Genomic DNA, 18,440 nt, shown 5'->3' with positions numbered 1-18,440 from the left:
TTTCACATACGGATTATATGAGTCTCACAGTGACATTCTCTCTTCACCTTGATAGTATGAGTCCCTCCCTATAGAATGAAATCAGTTCTTAGATCGTGATCAATGTGGGATAGGAGATCTCCACACACTTTGGGCTTGCAAAACTCTTTCCTAGATAATTATCATTGGATATTTTTCATTAAGATATTAAAAAGTTTTAATTTTTGCTACGGTCCAATACGTTTATTGAAAAATTTTCCATGTAAATGATATTTCATAAAAACTTGCTCTCACTAATTTTTTTTCTTCAATTTTCAATGCCTTTTCATCATTTTAATTGGAAACAAACAGAGCCTAAAAAGAAGGGAAATGAAGAGAATTGGTAGTGGGAGAAATAAAAAAATTTTAGGCTGACCCATAGCCTCTAGGGATTGAGATATTCGTATTGGTCTTTGCCCATATCTATCTAGATTGGCCGGTTTCGGCCTAAATCGGTCAATTTTAACCCTGTTTTATTATTATTATTAAAAATTGATTTTTTGATGATTTTACCCTTGATCCAATACAGATACCCGATCCAAGATCAGCCAAGTATTAATATCAACCGATACTAATATCGATACTGATACTATATCGATACCGATACTATATCGATACCGATACAATCCATGATCTAGAAAGTCTAGAGATTATAAGAGGGAAGCTCGCTCCCAAATGCATGGAACCTGGGTTTTAAGATGGAGGAGGACCAATTGAAAATCCAATTGCTCTTGTAATGGACAAGCCCTTCAACTATTGGATCTGACATTTTCCAACACTAGCTTGACCGTTGTATGGATGTTCTACAAAGCCCAAAATATGATTGGGCCCAACCCATCAAGCCTGAGCCCACAAAGATTCTCACATTCCTTTTCTGTTGTTGACCCTTTTGTTTCGTCTTCTCCCTCTCCTACATTTGTGAGTTTTTCTTCTTAGGCGAGCTCCAAATTTTCGGAGTAGTTTTGGGAAAAAAGGAAGGCTGAGGGAGCAATAGCCGGTTAAAGCAGAAATGGCAAGACAAGCCACCAAGCTCCTTGGTACCTTTGCGTCAAGGCTCAGCTCCGCCAAATCAATCTCACCTTCTATTTCTTCGTCTCAATCTCGCCATTTCGCTGCTGCTGCTCCACCTCCGCCGGCTGTTTTCGTCGACAAGAATACTCGGATCATCTGTCAAGGTATTACAGGGAAGAATGGTACCTTTCACACAGAACAGGCCATTGAATATGGCACCAAGATGGTAAATCATTCTGATCAATCTATATTTTGTTTTTTACTATGTGTGAAAGTTTTATTTATTTATTTTTTTGGATCGTGTTCAGGGTCTAACTATTGGTTGCTAGTTCGATCTTTAGTTTGGTCTGCCGGAAAATTTATGGGGTTTGATAGTTGTAATGTTTCGTGTTCGATAACTTTCTATTTCATTTTGTTTGTTTGTTTGTTTGTTTGTTTTTTTTTTTTTCCTTTTGCTTTTTTAACATCTTCTTTGTAGCTATGTACTATTGTCTTGATGAATTTTGGCCTGTATCTGGTTTGATTGTGGATCTTTTCCTATGTAGATTGATCTGCAATACTCTCATTATGGGTTTCATTTTTCATGATTGAAAATCTGTGTAAAAAGAAAAAATAAAAAAGGACAACAATATGTTTGGGGTTCTCATGGAATTTTCTTTAGTATTCAATTTATTACTTTGAGTGTGTGCCTTTTGTCCTCTTTTTATTCCCCATCCATTTGTTGCTTTTGATAATTGAGGTTGGAATTCTTTAAAGTCTTGCTTTTTACCGTTTCAATTGATCAAACTAGTAAGATTTTTTTTTTTTGGGACGGGGGGTAGGGGGTTGTTGGGGTAATCAAACTTGGAGAATCCTTGCAAGGTTTAGGCCGCTTTTCCTTTCTATTCTTTGCTGATATGTAATGGTTAGGGTTTTCAAACCCTGTCAGCAAATTCTCATCTGATTTCATTGTCTATTAGGAATAACTTTTGCTTCATCACTAGTATATGAAGATGTTCTTTTGTCTGTTATTAAGCTAAGTTTTCCATTAAACTGATTTTTGTTTGCTCTGCTAGTTCTGCAGTTTCTGCTTATCTGCTGCAATGCTTCAATTTCTCCCTCCCCTTTCAGAGTTTTCCTGCAAATAAAGAATAATCATGTCAATGTTGAAAGAGATTTAGGAGGGTGTTTTCAAAGTTATTGACCCATAGAAAGTTTTGATTACATAATATTCAGGCCTTGAATGGAACTTCTGACTGATGAACGCGTTTATCTAGCCTTGATAACCACATTATTTGACAGCAGAAAATCCTCATTATTTGCTTCCAAAGATCATGTGCAACAAAAAAGCCACATTTTTTGCCTCCCAAGATCATGTAATGGGAAAGACCCATCTTTTATCTTGGCAGCAGTGGATTGAATTAGGGAAGTGTATTGAGGCATTCTTAGAGGGAATTTTATTTTGTTGAGAACGAATCCTCATGAACCAAAGATCATGAAAGGCTTTTAACATGGTTCTACAAGTATCCCGTGAAATTCCATGTTGTAGTAGCTTTAACTGACCAATTTATTAGGGATCTATAGAGGAATTGTAATGTAAAAACAATTTTTCGAAGAAGTAATGTAAAATGATTATTTTGGTAGAATTTTTAGTATATTGGTGTTTACTTCACTGGAAACAGTCTATTTGCGAAAGCAAGGGTAAGGCTGCGTACAGTATGACCCTCTCCATTCCCCGCAGTGGCAGGAGGCTCATGCACTGGGTAGTGGGTACGCGCTTTTTTTGCATCACTGAATTGGAGAGAAACAATAGGTCACTACTTAAGCGTGATGGTATCAATAAATAGGGGTAATGAATAAGGTAATGCTGGTTATGACTTAATTTAGGTTGGGTTGAACAGTCCAAAAATTATACAAGCTGCAATGAGAAATTGAGAAAAGAAAGATATTCAACAGATCCACCTTCATGCCATTAATTCAAACAGCGAAAGCAATAGATTTTAACTGCCTTTCTATTCAAATAACGGGACATAAGTGACCAAAAACTTCCTATCTATCAAAAAATTTAAGGACTTAAACAACCCAATAACTAATAATGGTTGACTGCTGAATCAATAATTCATATTATCGGAACTATACTACTCTTCTTTTCTGGAAGATTTTGAATATTTCCATACCACAGCATAAAAGTATCAGTTTCCTTAGACTCTTCTCCCTACATATTAACTCTTTTTTTTTTTTTTTTAAATAATAATAAGAAGCACATAGACTGGACATTAGGACACCCCAGCGCCTTGGCTTCCCCCATTAAGGTGATTACTAATTACCACGTCAATAATACAGATTGATGAGCAGATGGACTGGTATTTAAAAGCCTCAGAAGATTTCTTTTGCTTTCATCCCTACTTTCAGCAGCCCTTGTGCATGAGATATTAATGGCTTGCTTTTGGGAGCCTGTTGTTTCATTTTGATTCTCATATGACTGGGATGTTTTCATGATTCATGTTTCTCTTCTTTTTTGTTTTAATTTTTTGAGAGGTTATATTTTTGTTTGTTTTTTTCCCCCTTCTTGGAAACCTATTTATTCTGTAACCAAGACCTTGCTATATTTGTGGTGTTGCTTTTTAACAAGGATGTTTTGGCTAATTCAGCCTTTATGGTTTACCTTTTTTTTTATTTTTAAAATAGGTTGGAGGGGTTACACCAAAGAAAGGTGGAACAGAACATTTAGGTCTTCCTGTTTTCAATACAGTTGCTGAAGCAAAAGAAGAAACTAAGGCCAATGCATCTGTCATCTATGTCCCTCCACCATTTGCTGCGGCAGCTATTATGGAAGCTATGGAAGCTGAGTTGGATTTAGTGGTGTGCATAACAGAGGGAATCCCTCAACATGACATGGTATTCTGTTTTGTTACTGCTTTTCTTTATCTTAATCACATATGTGATTGCTATCATTTTCGAAGGGTTGGATTATTTTCCATATTGTCAATTCAGCAGATTATTTGATGACTAGGTCCTAGTACGATTCCATATGATAGTAACATTTAGCTAATTATTTGCTGCAAATAAGTGAACACTGCAAGAAATACGTGTTTGTCTTTTTTTTTTTTTTTTTTAATGATTGTCGAGGCAAAAGCTTGCTATGTATTAATAATAGCTTGTGTGTACAAGAAGCAGAAAACCTGAAAAGTTTTCATCCGAAGTATCATAACTACTCGAGCGAGAAGCATTGTGGAAGCATGCAATGGGACTTCCAAAAAATATCAACTTAGACTGACATGTGTTAAGTGATAGTTTGCTGATCTTGTAGCTTTCCTGCAGCTATGATCAACCTACATACAGAAATGGTTCAGAACTCACAATAGATAGGTTTCAGCATGTATCTACTATCTAAACAATCTGCTCAGTCTCCAACAGGATGAATCTTAGTTGTCTTGAAAATACAGTTTACTAAAGTTGTCAGAAAACTCTGTTCCTGGGCCATTTGATGGGTAACCCCAGGAGTAAGGGAACTAATGAGTTGCAAGTGCTATGGACTCTTTGCTTCGAAATTTTGGATTTTGCTTCCATTTCGACCTCTGCTGAAACCAAAATATTTTTGGTAAATTTCAATACTCATTTCGTTCTGATTTCTTGCGAAACCAAAATATTTCGGTAATTTCAGAAACATTTCAAACCATGACTCTTTGATAGCTGGAACATGGTAGACATTGGTAGGGAAGGAAAACTGTGCTTTATGTCCAAATATTGGATATGTGATTGGGCCCAAGTGTTCCAATTGTGGTGATTCAAGCCCAACCCAGGGCCTTCAATATGTATCTGAACTCCATGGGATTGTTAAGTGATATAGAGAATTGAAAACAACATCACTTACAAAGTTTCAGCCCAAATCAGCGAGAATCAAGAATCTAATTGTCCTTGAGCTAACTTAGCTAGGATAAGGTAATCTGAGTTATCTTCATTCGTCAAGCAATAATCTGTGCATCTGCCAAGGATGCTGAACTGCCATCTTCTGGCTGATCCTGATCAGGTTTTGTCAGAACCGGTTCATCCCTGGTTGATAGCTTAGTCCTTGACAAAGATCTCCTAAAATGGCTTAGTTGACTTCTATGTGAAGGGTCTCTCATGTGAAGAGTTACAGTGATATAGCCCCCTGTAATGTGGCAATTGGAAGTCCAATGGGAATGGTAGGATATTGTTAAAAGTTTGAGATGGCTTGCATTGCTGAAACAATTTCTAACTTCTCTGGGTTGGATGTTTTGAGCATGGTTCAAGAACTCGGTTTCGGTACTGGTTTCGCCCAGCCAAAAAAACAAGTTGGGCCGAGATCTCGGCGAGTTGGTGCACTTTTTTTTAACTCATTTGTTGTTTCGGAGGGTTTTTTGACCTAGTTTGGTCATAAAACTTGGTATACAGCCTATTTTGGGCTGTTTAAACACAATGACACTATCAAATTTTCCAAAATCAAAGTCCAAATAGGAGTTTGACTTAGTGTAAAACCAGGACAAACATTTATTTATTCCCAACATCATTTAAGTAAATGTTTTTATATTTGTTATTTCATTTACTTAAGATTATATTCATAAATAAGCAAATAATCCCTATTTGAATTTAATAAAAATAGTTAAAAAATAAAATTCCATAAGGATAAAAAGTCAACCGCCCAGTTCCAGAAAAAAATCTGGATTTTCGGCAGTAGATGCAATTTTGAAAATTTAAATGCTGGGGCTTTTCTCAAATATATAAATTCCATAAATTTTAATATGATAAAACATTGCTAAAAACCAAAAGTGCGGTAAAATATTCTTTTGTTTTGATGTCTAAAATAATATTTTCATTCAGCGCGATTTTGACAGCATCCACACCAAATAAGATTTGACTGAAACATAACTCCTCCAACATCAATTAGATTTAAGCAATCTTGGATTCACCTAACCTGTGATAAGAATCCACTCTTCCACTAAGGAATCCACCTTAGTTCTGCTGGAAATCCATCCAAGCATACCATGAATCCACAAAGTATAGAAAAACAAAGCTTCGTTGCTTAAATAACTTGAACTCATATGCCTTAATGGCTGGTTACATACATATATATATAAACTCTCAAAATCTTACTCTTAACATGATGAGAAATAGCCTAAACCAACTAGTAATCAAACTAAGTACTAAAAGACTTAAAACAACTCCTATTCTAATTAGGACTCCAACTTAAACTAATTAATAAAGTAAGTCCTGGATTTCACCTCTCTTTTAAGGCTATTAAAGTGGTCTGTTTCAATGAAAACCAATTGGAGCTTAGGCTTAACACCTATAGATCCCAACCCAAGGCTCATTTTTACTAAAAAAAGCCCATTTCTGTGATTTTCCTGCTCACTAGGTTCCTATTGTTTCAGCTTTCAGGTTGAAAGATTTGGCTGGGCAATTGATGATGTCCATGACCTCTGTGCTGATATTTTCCTCAAAAAAAGTAGCTTCAAAGTTTTACCTCTTTGGGTTAAGGGGGTGATGAGAGATTCCAATGAATGTTTTCTGTTTCTACAATTGATGCTGGGGCCATGACCCCTGTGCTGATATCTATCCAGCATACTGTAGTCTCTAATATTCTCTATGATTTTGTGAACAACCTGTCCACCACCTGAATGGAGTTCAAAGATAAAGGTCTTTGCTTTGGTTTTATATATGCAGTATGTTGTTAGGATCTGGTTCCATTTTACCTGGGGGATAACACATTGACTGTGTATTCTTTAAATGATATAAAACATGGAACACTATGGGTGTTAATTTATGGTTTTGGAATGGAAGGTTTTGGGGTTATGACACTTCAGAAGGTACTGGGATTAGGTGATGAACACCCACCCATTTTAGCAATCAATGTGAGAGTGAGCATTTTGTGCAGCACTCTACTTCGTAAGCGAGAAAGAAAGAGAAGTGGAATGCTATCTTGGGAGATCGAAGAGAAGTTGAACCTCCGTTGCCACTAATCAATGATCTAGCTAACTGAACCAAATAACTTACTGGGACACTAACTCCTTAACATTCTACTCAGCGAAATCAAGATAATTTAGTGTGAACTATCTCTTCTATACTTGGCTCTGGTTGGCAAATGAGCTAATCCCTCTGTTTTTGTACAAAGCCCTTGTCTGGCATCCTGTATAACACCTTTATTGCCTACTCTGGACAATTTCGTTGTCACCTACCTTAATTGTTATCTCCCTGCCAGTGCTTACCAGTTGCAAGACTATTTTGGTTATTCGCTTGTTTTGATTGTGGACGGTCAGTGCATCTATGTACCCTTAAATTGTTTGAGTTTCTTTTTTCCCTGATAAAATTAAATTATTTGAGTTGAATTGGATTTCATTTCTCCTTTGGTGACTTCAAATAATTATGAATTTCAGGTTAGAGTGAAGGCTGCCCTTAACAAGCAATCAAAGACCCGGTTGATTGGCCCGAACTGCCCTGGGATTATTAAACCAGGTGAATGTAAGATTGGAATTATGCCTGGATACATTCACAAACCTGGTCGTGTGGGGATTGTGTCCCGATCCGGTACCTTGACATATGAAGCGGTAAGATCACATGGAATGCAAAGGTGCCTGTTGGTTTACTCAGGGTATCCTGCCAATGACATAGTGGTTCTCATGGTGTACATCCATGCTTATAAGAGCTTTGAGGCTGGAAATTTATCTGATTGATGATTCTAAACCATTCTGATTTGGTATGAGGATTTCTCTGCCTCTGCACTTGTCAACTTATTATTTTGGATAGCATAGAGTATGAATACACAAAACTGGATGGTTGGGGTCATTGAATTGGTGCTAAGTTTTTGGCCTCAAAGATGTCTTTCTTGGATCCTATGTAAGATATACCATGATTTCCTTTATGCTGTTAATTGCTGAACCCTGTGGTCATTTTCTGTTAGTTAAGTTGTGTTCTCTGATTTAAGTCTGTGCGCATTGTAGGTTTTCCAAACAACTGCAGTTGGCCTAGGTCAATCTACCTGTGTAGGTATTGGTGGGGACCCTTTTAATGGGACAAATTTTGTTGATTGCATGGAGAAGTTCCTCACTGATCCTCAGACTGAAGGTGAACTGCTTGTAGATTAATTCATCTGAATGTTCTGGATGATGGTCATTGAGTGGTAGAATAAATAGAAATTCATAGCAATAGGATAGTTTGAGGGCTTCTTCCCCCCCCCCCCCCCCTTTACTTGTATTAGTTTGTGCCAATTATTATTTGTTCTATACCTTGTTATTAGATTTGAAATTCAGCTTGAAACCAAGTCCTTTTTTACCTTCGTTCTACTTTTCATTCTTGAAAACTAGTTGCTTCTCATGAAACTTTTTCAAAAGAAAAAAAGATTCTCATTTATCATTGAGGGAGTTCTTTTTCTCTTCTGTTACTTTGGACCAGATTTGATTTAATTGCATTGTTGTTCTATACTTTTGTTATTAGATTTAGATCTGAAATTTGGCTTGAAACCAAGTCCTTTTTACCTTGGGCAAGGGAGGAGCTGGGAGCTTAACAAATGAGAAAGTAGGACTGGAAGTTGGAACAATGCTATAAATCATTTCAAGGAGCTTAAGGACCTGAACAATCTCTTTGGAAGGGATTGGTTCTCTACCATGGGGAATTCATGTGGACGTAGTTTCTGGATTTTTCTTCCCTTCTTACTGTAATGTTATTAATAAAATTCTTTGTTACGGAAAGTAATATTTGGTTAAAATAACATAATTGAAGCATAATAAATGTGCGAAAGCCATTTTCTAATGTTTCCATCATTTCACTGTTGCCGTATATTACTTGTTTTGGTGATAGACAAAATGTTGAGTGATGTAAGTTGTCTTTGATTGTTAGGGGCAAGTGTTCTTAATCAGTAAAACATCCTTTAGCAAAATTTAGGGTTTGAGTTTGTTGCCATGTGGCAGTACTGTTAATGCTCAAACTACATGGGCAGTCCATGACATCTTGTCTTTGGTAACTTCTCTGTCCAATAAAACTTGGTGGTGTATTAATTTAATGCTATGCAAATTCTTCGAGAAGTTGATTCCTTTTTAAAATTTGGCTCGTAAAGAAACAAGGTGAGGAGCCCCGTACATGGTGGACCTCTCAGTTGGAATGGGCCACCACATTTGACATTTGGCCTATCCAAAAGATTCTGCATCTATTCAAAGCATAGAGTCTTAATGTTCAGTTTAGGCGCTATGGTATAATGCAAATCCATTTAAGCTCCATTCAAATGGTCCACCATTTAATATTTGGATGAGGAGTCCTTGCTCTGGCAAAATTTTTGCTTGTTATGCTTTGAGACTAACTGTTCAGGAGGAAGCTATCCATGGAAATTGTTGATCTGCCCATCCAAACTTTGTCCAATTCGATGTTTCCAAACGGGCCAGGTTAATCTCCACTTCTCCTTGATTTGGTTAATTAGCTCAACCGGCTTGAGATTTAGGTCTGGCTGGGGTTGGAGAGTTACTTGACCCTATGTGACTGGACCAACAGTTTTCTGATTGATCTTAAAATTATCTCCTTATGATAATGAGATGTTTAATTCTTTTTATTAGGGATGAACATTTTATGGATTAAATAAGTCGGCAGTAAACTCTTAGGCCTATGTAATTCCTTTTTTGCTTGCTGTCTTTCTTAGTGGAAACTTTTTTTTTTAATTCAAATATTTCTTTTGATTAGCAAAAGACTGTTATTCTGTATATTCTTATTGTGCATGCATTTTCCATTTCAGGCATTGTTCTTATAGGAGAAATCGGAGGGACTGCAGAAGAGGATGCTGCTGCCTTGATCAAGGTAAATGTAATTTTATGGGATGATTCCAACTGCAGTCAGTAGCAGATGGCAGTACATCCATTGCATTTAGGCATGGAATCGTAAAAGAATAATCCTATTCGTAATGTTTCATAAAGTTTTCTCAACTCAACCAAATGTTTTCCCAATTAACAGGGGTTGCTAAATGGATGCCGGATCCTGTTTGGTCATTCAACTGTGTTTAAAGCCTTGGTTGTTGTTGACCCAAAACGATTCATCTCTTTTTTCACCACTTCCCATGTCGTTTTTGGTCTACCTGTTGGTCTTTGCACACCCCATAATCTCCATTAAAACTTCTTACCGGGGCGCTCGTTTCATAATTCATATTTTCTGGATGGTGAAGAAAAAATTGATAATTAGGTTGAAGTAAAAGGTTATAGACTTTAATCTGTGAATTTTGTAGCATTTCGGCCTATAAAATCCAAAAACTGAACTATTGAGTTTTTGCTGTTCAACTGACTGTAGGTTCTTGTACTATTATGTGAACGGTAGAGTCCCCTATGGTTGTTAAGATGGTTAATTATTTATTTTTTGGTAGTTAAACTAGAATGAAGGAACGTGACTTAATAATGTAGTTTTAGATTTGTAGGAGACCAACTAGAAGCCAATAACCAGGATCTACTATGAACTTGGTAATTCGGTTTGGTCAAAATATGTGAAAATTGTGAAATTAGTGTTAGGGTTTGATGGAATCTAGGTTTTGATGGTAGGGTTATGTGAAGTTGATGTAGGGGAGTCTTCCAATGAAGGTTACGCTAAGTTTTAATGGAGGGAAGTGTGTTGGAATGAATCAGCAGCAAGGTTAGGGTTAGGGTTTGGGATGATTCAAACTTACTGTTGTTGAAGAAGTACTTGGACAGCAGCTTGTTTGAATGAAGATCCTTGAAGAAAACCAGAACTTGAACAATGAGAGTTTAAATGACACACCCGGGCTTCACACCGCCAGGTGTCGACTGGATCAAATACCAATCCCACCAACGAACTACCCGGGCTTCCCACCGCAAGGTGTCAATTGGATCAAACACCAATCCCACCAGCCTTCATCAAACACAAGACAAAAATCTTCAACAGAGAAGAAGAGCTGCAAAAGCTTTTCATTAATATCAAAATTCGTGTTCAATACTTGTCCCCTTTACAACCTTATATAAGACTCAAAAATAGACTCCTACACTAAAATGGAAAGGCCTATTAACCTATTAGGTAATCTAAATTGACTAGGAAACTGAAATACTTAAGGAAATAAACTCAAAACATGGCTGGACTTATAGAGTCATAATCCAGCCCAACTTACATGACAATTAAATAGTCACATGACCACGAATTACATAAAATAAAACTAAGTAATTAAAACAGCTAATCCCATATGCAACCCTATTACCCATACTTTAAGTCCATAAAAGTGACCTATTACATTGGAAACCCATGGGATCAAAGGCCCAACATGTATACAACCCAACCTTAGACTTATTCCTAAGCAAAGAACCCCAGTTTGGTGATAAATCGGCACCACTTAAACTTATCTGTAAAGACAAGTGACCTTTGCCTATCTGTTTACCTTGTAAGCTTTCTTTGTATTACTATTGGTTTCTAAGGCTCTGTTTTTCTAGGTAAAAAGAGCCTGCAAGTACACATGAAAGAGGAATTTGGGCTTGTTGATCTTAAATTACTTATGACTAGCTATTGTTTAGGGATGAAAATTGACACACATAAGAGGTTAGGGAAGATGGGGATGGAGCATTCTGTTCCTATGCTGGTGCAACCTAGATTTTCAAAAACCTAGTTAGGTCACTTAGGACCCGCCCCAAACTAATAAAATCCCAAAGAAACAAACCAGGGGAAATTTTGTAACTTTAGAGAGAGAGGGTAGGGAGGATGGGGATGGAGCATTCTGTTCCTATGCTGGAACCTAGGGTTTCAAAAACCCAGTTAGGTCACTTAGGGCCCACCCCAAACGAATAAAATCCTAAAGAAACAAACCAGGGGAAAATTGTAACTTTAGGTAGGTCTCCTTTTGGAAATGTAAACCATTCTGGACCAAAAGGTAATTAAATTTTGAAGGGAAGGATCTTTCTGGAATTTAAAACTAGGATGGGGGGCAAATTAGGGAGAAACATGGAGTTGGAGAGATTTTAAGGAATTAACCAAAGAAACTGTCCTTGTATGGTAACGACTGACCAGCACAGCACTCTCTTCAGATCGATGAATCTACTTAAATACTTAATTCAAATAACTTGGGATTTTGGGATTATAATGATAACCTTCCGGCCCCTTAAATCCTCAAATATCAGTCCTAGATTCAATAAAATTCACTGAAACTACTAGTATGGGCAGAAGGCACTGTAGCAGGTCTGTAAACAAGGTTGTAACTCACAACTGAGGCTATCTTTCAGGCTTATATTCAAAAGGTTAGGATTACTCAAAGTCTATAATCAATGTTTGAAATTTCAGTGGGCTTCGCCGAAATTTTGTAAAATATTTCGGTTTTGACAGATGTTGAAACAGAACCCACTGTGCCACTAGAAAAGTGCAGTGTTTTGGTTGAAATTTCTCCATTTCAACGAAATTTCAAAGATATTTATGGTTCGGTGTTGTTTAGACTGAAACAACACAAAGCCTTGATATAAAGGTTATATTTCGATCGAAAAAAGGGCGTACCCAGTGCATGAGGCTCCTGCCACTGCAGGCTCTGGGGAGGGTCATAATGTACGCTGCCTTACTCCTACTTCCGCAGAGAAGCTGTTTTTAGACTCGAACCTGCGACCACTTGGTCAAAATGGAGCAACCTTGTTGTTGTGCCAAGGCCCGCCCTCCAAGGTGCTAGAGAACTTGGTTTTTTGTGTTTTTTGGTCAAATCACTCCCATACAAGCGTGGAATAAGGTGATGGGCAGTACTAGAATGCATTGAAAGTGATGATTTGCTGCATTTGTGGAAGTTGTGTGCAAGATTCAAAGTTGAAGAAGGTATATCATTTTGGGGGGTTGGTTTTCAATTTTTTATATGTTAGATACCATAGGCTAATCTATAACTTCATGTAGTCGGATTTAATTTTCTGGAAAAGAATTTTTTTTTTTTGCAACAAATTTTTTAAGAAATAGGGTTAATACTTAGTGGTTGGAGCTCGATTTTATATGTGTTAGACACCGTTGGCCAATCTATGACGACACAAAGTCTCTTTTTTTTCTGTCCCAAAATTAACTATTTCAATTTTTGGATTTAAAAAATTAAAAAAAACTCAGAAAATCGGGAAAATTTTTCTATTTTGGTTTGAAATTTTTTTTGCAGTTTGTGAAAGTATTATTGTTGTATTAAAAACTTAATCTGATGATAAATGTCTCGTCTCATAATTATTGTTGGTAAATTAAGGTAATATTACTTTTAAAAAATTATAAAAATTAGTTTTAATTGGGGAAAAAAATATAAGAGTTAGGGAAAATTAGGAAATAACTTTTGTTTTATTTTAGGAGTCTTAAATGATGTAGAATAGTTACTGTATGCATTTTTTTATGCAACAGTGTAAAAAGATTGCTCAATGCCTGATAGTGGAGACATAGATGGAAGCATGACACACCAATAGGAAATGACGAGAAAAAACCACAATGTAATTACTGTGGCAAGATGATCAATTTAAGAAAGGGGGGGGGGGCACTAGACTGAAGTGACATGGCTGGTGGCTACAGAGATGTAGTGATTATATGCCTGGTGATGTGGAGGCAAAGGCACTGAGGAGACAGATACCATAGGCTCAGCCAGTAAGCCAAGTGACACATCAGATTGAGCAGGTTAGGGCTGCAGAGATTAGGTAAGGATCTGGTTCCTCTGACTCTAGAGCAGTTGCACCAGAGGCTGGCGGAGTTGCCTTACTGGAGATCACAGAGTGAGTGGGCAACCCTAGTAGATGGTAATGATCATATTGAGGTCCTCCTTCAGTCGGATCCTGCCATATATAAGACTCAGGATGCTAGACAGAGAAAGCTAAAAGTATGTTTGGTCTGATTTGAAAGTATAGTGAGCGACACTGTCTCAAAGTTGTTCTTTTATCATAGCATCCCTGCAAATGCCACTGAGGGACCATACTACCCAAGCATGCTAGACACTGTGGGGGAAGGATGGTCTAGTAGTGAACGGGCCCTCTGAATATGAACCAATGAATGTTTATTTGTCCAAACAAAAACTGATCTGGAAAAGTGCATTGATATACTGATGGGGACATGGGAAAACTATATAGTGACTGTGATGTGTGATGGTTGGATTGGTCCCACTAGACAGTCCATCAACTTTATGGTCTATTGTGATGGTAGGACTGTGTTCCTGAAGTCTTTGGATGCATCCAAGGAGAAGGATGCAAAAGTATATATAAGTTGCTAAAGGAGGTGGGTGTATAGAACATCATCCAAGTGGTGACGGACAATGAAAGAAACTTAAAAAAGGTTGGGGAAAGATTGATGCATAACAATAGGTACCACCTATTTTGGACACTTAAGTGCAGCCCACTGCATTGACCTTATGCTAAAGGACATCGGGAAAGAGATCTTTGGTACAGGGCGTGGTTGAGAGGGCAAGACAAGTGACCACATACACATGTTGCCTCCAACAAGGTACTCTTTGGCTGGAATTTTATATTGCCATGTAGCAAGGTGAGCCTCTAGTATCATATAAGTACTTCGCATGTATTACCAGTAACAGAATTAGCGTTTAAAATCATTCTGACTCCTGAGTGAGGTGAAAAGCATTATGAAGCTAGTTTCTTGTCTCTTTTCTGATGGCCAAGTATATACCTGTGGATGAATTTGATGCTGTCAGAGGCTGCAAATTTGATCGATGGGGTTTGATCAGGTCTAAATCAAAGCCCCAATTGGTTATATGGGTCATGGGCCAAGTACTTTTGGATCTTCTATTGTGGACCAATTTCGTAAGCCCAAGTATGGTAGGTTGAGTCGTCAACAATATTTGGTGTTAATTTTATTTTCTAGTTCTGGTTTTCTAGAAGGTTTAGGCAAGATTTGGGTCAATATTTAGTTTCTCTTTTCTACATTGAGTTTAGTCTATAAATATATTGCAACTGTACAATCGATGGAGAGTGGAGAATGGTTCATGGAATGCCAATGGTATTTGTTAGGGTGAAGAATGGGTCTTCTCTGATGGGACTCTATAAAGGGAGTATTGAGCCTCTCTCCCTTGAAGGAAGTTGGTTACATCCAGTTGGAAAAAGATTAAGGTTATATTAAATGATCAAAGAATGTCAAGCGGATTGATGGGAAAACCTTTGTAAGGTTGATGGGAAACCTGTAATTCTGTTTGTGGTGAACAGACTTGTACCTTGATCTTCTTCTTCTTCATTTAGGGAGATTAATCAATCTGAAGAGGGATCTCTCTTGCTGCTTTTGAGAGGTTGAAGAGGATAACTTTTTCATATTTCCATGTAAGGCTAGATTATTGTTGAAAATTTTTAAACCTCTCCTTTTTCAGAGTTCTTTCCTATTTCACCCTACTTCTAAGTTTTAATTATATAAAGGTCCTTTGAAGATTTGTTTAGCTTTTCATCTCAGATTCTATTTTACTTGTCCTCTGGAACTGCATATTTTATGCATGCACTGATGGTTGAACCCACTATCTATTGGCATTACTCTTAACTAATCAATAACCAAAGATGAGATGGTAGGAAACTATTTATAGATATTATTGTTGGGTGAGATCGACTTCTGCTACTTCTGCTGCCATCACGCATTTTTGCTTTTTTTCTAGAAGTTATCTGGCCTATATTCTTTCGTTGACGATAAGAACTTTAATGACTCATAATATCTTGTTTTTTAACCCATATTTATTTGTATTTTTTGCATCCTCTTCGGGGGCCACTAATTGCCTACTGTCATTGATAAATCAAACAGGAAAGTGGGACTCAGAAGCCTATAGTAGCATTTATTGCTGGACTTACTGCTCCACCCGGCCGTCGTATGGGTCATGCTGGAGGTACAGTACACAATAAGCTCTGTTAGTTTCGGGATTCTTTGTGTATTTTCATACATATTGGCCTGTAAGTCAAATCCAGGGATTTTGTCAACTGTTGTTTTACGCAACTCTCCTCTTTGTTTGTGTGTGTGTGTGTTGGGGGTCACCTCATTCGATGTTTGGCCTTTTAGCTTCCTTATAGAGACCAATTTAACACCCATAGCCCACCAAGCGCAAGATTCTCACAGAATTATATTATGGGTGAAATATTAACAATTAAGTTAGAAGGTGTTGCAGCACAACATTCTGGGTTGGATTAGCTGGAGTCTTGTTATAGATTACTTCTGTTGAGTCACAAGTTCCACATGGAGATTCTGAATTGGAGTACACAGAAATATGGTGGGTGGCACTCTTTGGTTGGGCTAACGTAATGGACTTCTGGTTCACTTGATCTGTCTTTGATTTTGGATGGGAGATTCTAAGATGACCCAGATTCCAGAATGGAACTTGAAAGCAATATGGTGGGTGTGCACTTTTATTGGGCTTTTGGGCCTCTTGGGCTCTCTTTGCTTTTGGCTGATGGCCAATTGGCTGGACAAATAACTAATTTTAGATCATGTCAAGTTAAATGGGTTTGGTTTGTTGGCATAGCTTGACCTGTTGAAAGTTGTCATCCCTTGTGAACAACATGTCAATTTCGTGTTGCATTATCCTCACTAACTGGGTTCAAGTAACCCTTATTACCATTGTTGTAATCCAGCTCTAGCTCCATAATCCTGGTCTAGGTTGAGATTGAATCTGACCCAGTCCTAGCTTTCTATGCATCAATTAGTAGGAGGATTCCAACCCTCCATCCCTTCTTGGGGACAGTTGATGGAAAATTCTTGCTTTTACCCCCCCATTCATTAGTCTAGCATGCAATATTGTGCCAGACTGCAAAACACCAAGGTTATTAATATATTTGTTAATTTCTGCAATGTATGGTATGGGTAAGGCCAGTTTCTGCTGGGAAACTGGGTCTAGCCATGCTTTGTATCTTCTTGAGAAAGAAAAGATGGAGGTTGTCTTGTTTTATATTGAATCATTGGAAATCCCATTCTTGAATGGCATAATTCTTTTGTTTCTTCATTTTATTTATTTTCTATTGTTTTTTGTATGCAGCTATTGTCTCAGGTGGGAAGGGTACAGCTCAAGATAAAATCAAGACCCTTAGGGAAGCTGGGGTGACAGTTGTGGAATCGCCAGCAAAGATTGGTGTTGCCATGCTTGATATCTTCAAACAACGGGGTCTTGTGAGTTAGTTTAGACAAGCTCGAGGTCTTCAAACAACGCTGTCTTGTTAGTGTAGACAAATTAATCTTGCTCCATTTTTGGGAGGTCTTCCTTTTATGAAATTCAAAAACAAAATCCTATGGCCCTTCTGATCGTTTCTTTTGTTTGTTCTTGAGGCTGTAGTATTTGGCATAAATCATCCATGCTACAAGTGTAAACAAGGTTTTGCAAGTCCATTTCTCTTTTTTCACCAGCAAGGTGACACAAAATGCTGGTCATCGAAAATCTATATATTTTTTTCACTTGATTACCATGTTCTCTCTTTAAGTTGATCTTTGTTTAGAATGCTTCACAATTAGATATTGAGAACTGCTTTACTGAAGACTTTCATCCCCATGGAATTTTGTTAGGATTGGTGAAGAGAGACTCAAAACAATCATTCAAACTGCCTCAAGTTTGTTCATAGGATGAGGAAGATGATTATATATTGTCAGGGATGCCTCGGGTGTAGGGCTACGTGCCTTGCACACAGTTTTAGGGTGTCACATATTCAAAGGGTTAGGACTTACTTGTCGAAAAGAAGAATAGAAACAAGCCAAGTAGGATGTAGTTGCAGTAGGGGGAAGGGAAACGAGTTTTCTCACTAGCGTATGTTTTTGCCACAGGACAGCTGAGAGGGAAAAGATCTAGATTCATAACAGATAAGGGAAAAGATCTACTAGATTCATTGCAACGCAGCTGAGACTGAGAGTTCTGTGGCTTCAGTTTTAATGACTAATGACCAATAGTATCCAACACTAAGGGGAACCAAATACAAAATGTTAACAGAATGGTAGTAATTAATGTCAAAATTTAGGCCCTCGCAGCAAAAAGAAGTTTTTCTTCTCTTTCTTTCACTATGTGCAGCTAAATGTGTTGTTCGATCAATTCTTAAGAAGAAAACGAGGAGAAAGCGTACCTCGGCCGGAATAACTCTCTCAAGTCTCGATCGCCAAAGTGCTGGTGTGGGGAAACCAGTCGAAAACCCGAGCATGCAAGAGGGGGGGGGGGGGCGGAATCAAACTACGAGCATAAGTTAAATCTTAAGAAACTAAATCAAAGACAAAGCCACACTACGAGCTAATAATCAAATTGAAAAGATTTACCTAAAATTGTATGAATGAATTGGCATACTCAATTGGCTGAAATGGAAACAGTAGCTCTTAAGGATTTACAATAGCAGCTTCATTGGCAAAAGCGGCATTGCCGATGGTTGGAACTTAGAACTTGGAAAGGGAAGGAAGATATTGATTTGGAAATCAGCAACTATTTTTAGGTTCTGTATAGATCCAAGGATCTCAAATTTTGGAGCCTCTCTCTCTCTCTCTCTCTCTCTCTCTCTCGTGAAGTTGACAGC

General features: G+C 37.6%; 1 protein-coding gene and 1 long non-coding RNA gene across 2 annotated transcripts; one reads left to right on the top strand and one right to left on the bottom strand.

The window, feature by feature from the left end:
• The first annotated feature begins 1,004 nt into the window (after nucleotides 1-1,004).
• LOC122646482 (succinate--CoA ligase [ADP-forming] subunit alpha, mitochondrial) lies at nucleotides 1,005-17,354 on the top strand. Its single transcript, XM_043840047.1, has 7 exons — nucleotides 1,005-1,255; nucleotides 3,697-3,906; nucleotides 7,404-7,574; nucleotides 7,968-8,091; nucleotides 9,746-9,807; nucleotides 15,712-15,793; nucleotides 16,934-17,354. Exons 1-7 carry the CDS (start codon nucleotides 1,028-1,030, stop codon nucleotides 17,071-17,073), a joined length of 1,017 nt encoding a protein of 338 aa, XP_043695982.1. The 5' UTR covers nucleotides 1,005-1,027; the 3' UTR covers nucleotides 17,074-17,354.
• Nucleotides 9,716-15,801, bottom strand: LOC122646483. Its single transcript, XR_006330627.1, has 3 exons — nucleotides 15,710-15,801; nucleotides 15,608-15,615; nucleotides 9,716-9,797 (listed from the first exon to the last, which is right to left on the bottom strand). It is a non-coding gene; the product is annotated as an uncharacterized LOC122646483 (long non-coding RNA).
• Nucleotides 17,355-18,440: the final 1,086 nt, after the last annotated feature.

This window comes from Telopea speciosissima, chromosome 11 (genome assembly GCF_018873765.1).
Source record: "Telopea speciosissima isolate NSW1024214 ecotype Mountain lineage chromosome 11, Tspe_v1, whole genome shotgun sequence".
NCBI classification, from domain to species: Eukaryota; Viridiplantae; Streptophyta; class Magnoliopsida; order Proteales; family Proteaceae; genus Telopea; species Telopea speciosissima.
Note: the sequence above shows the minus strand (reverse complement) of the source record. Positions and strands in the feature narration are given on the sequence as shown.

What these genes read in the sequence shown, in the direction of transcription:
- LOC122646482 (XM_043840047.1), top strand. Translation starts at nt 1,028, where the DNA reads ATGGCAAGACAAGCCACCAAGCTCCTTGGTACCTTTGCGTCAAGGCTC. An exon ending in TTGAATATGGCACCAAGATG is followed by an intron (nt 1,256 to 3,696) that starts GTAAATCATTCT and finishes TTTTTAAAATAG; the next exon opens with GTTGGAGGGGTTACACCAAA. An exon ending in TCGTATGGGTCATGCTGGAG is followed by an intron (nt 15,794 to 16,933) that starts GTACAGTACACA and finishes TTTTGTATGCAG; the next exon opens with CTATTGTCTCAGGTGGGAAG.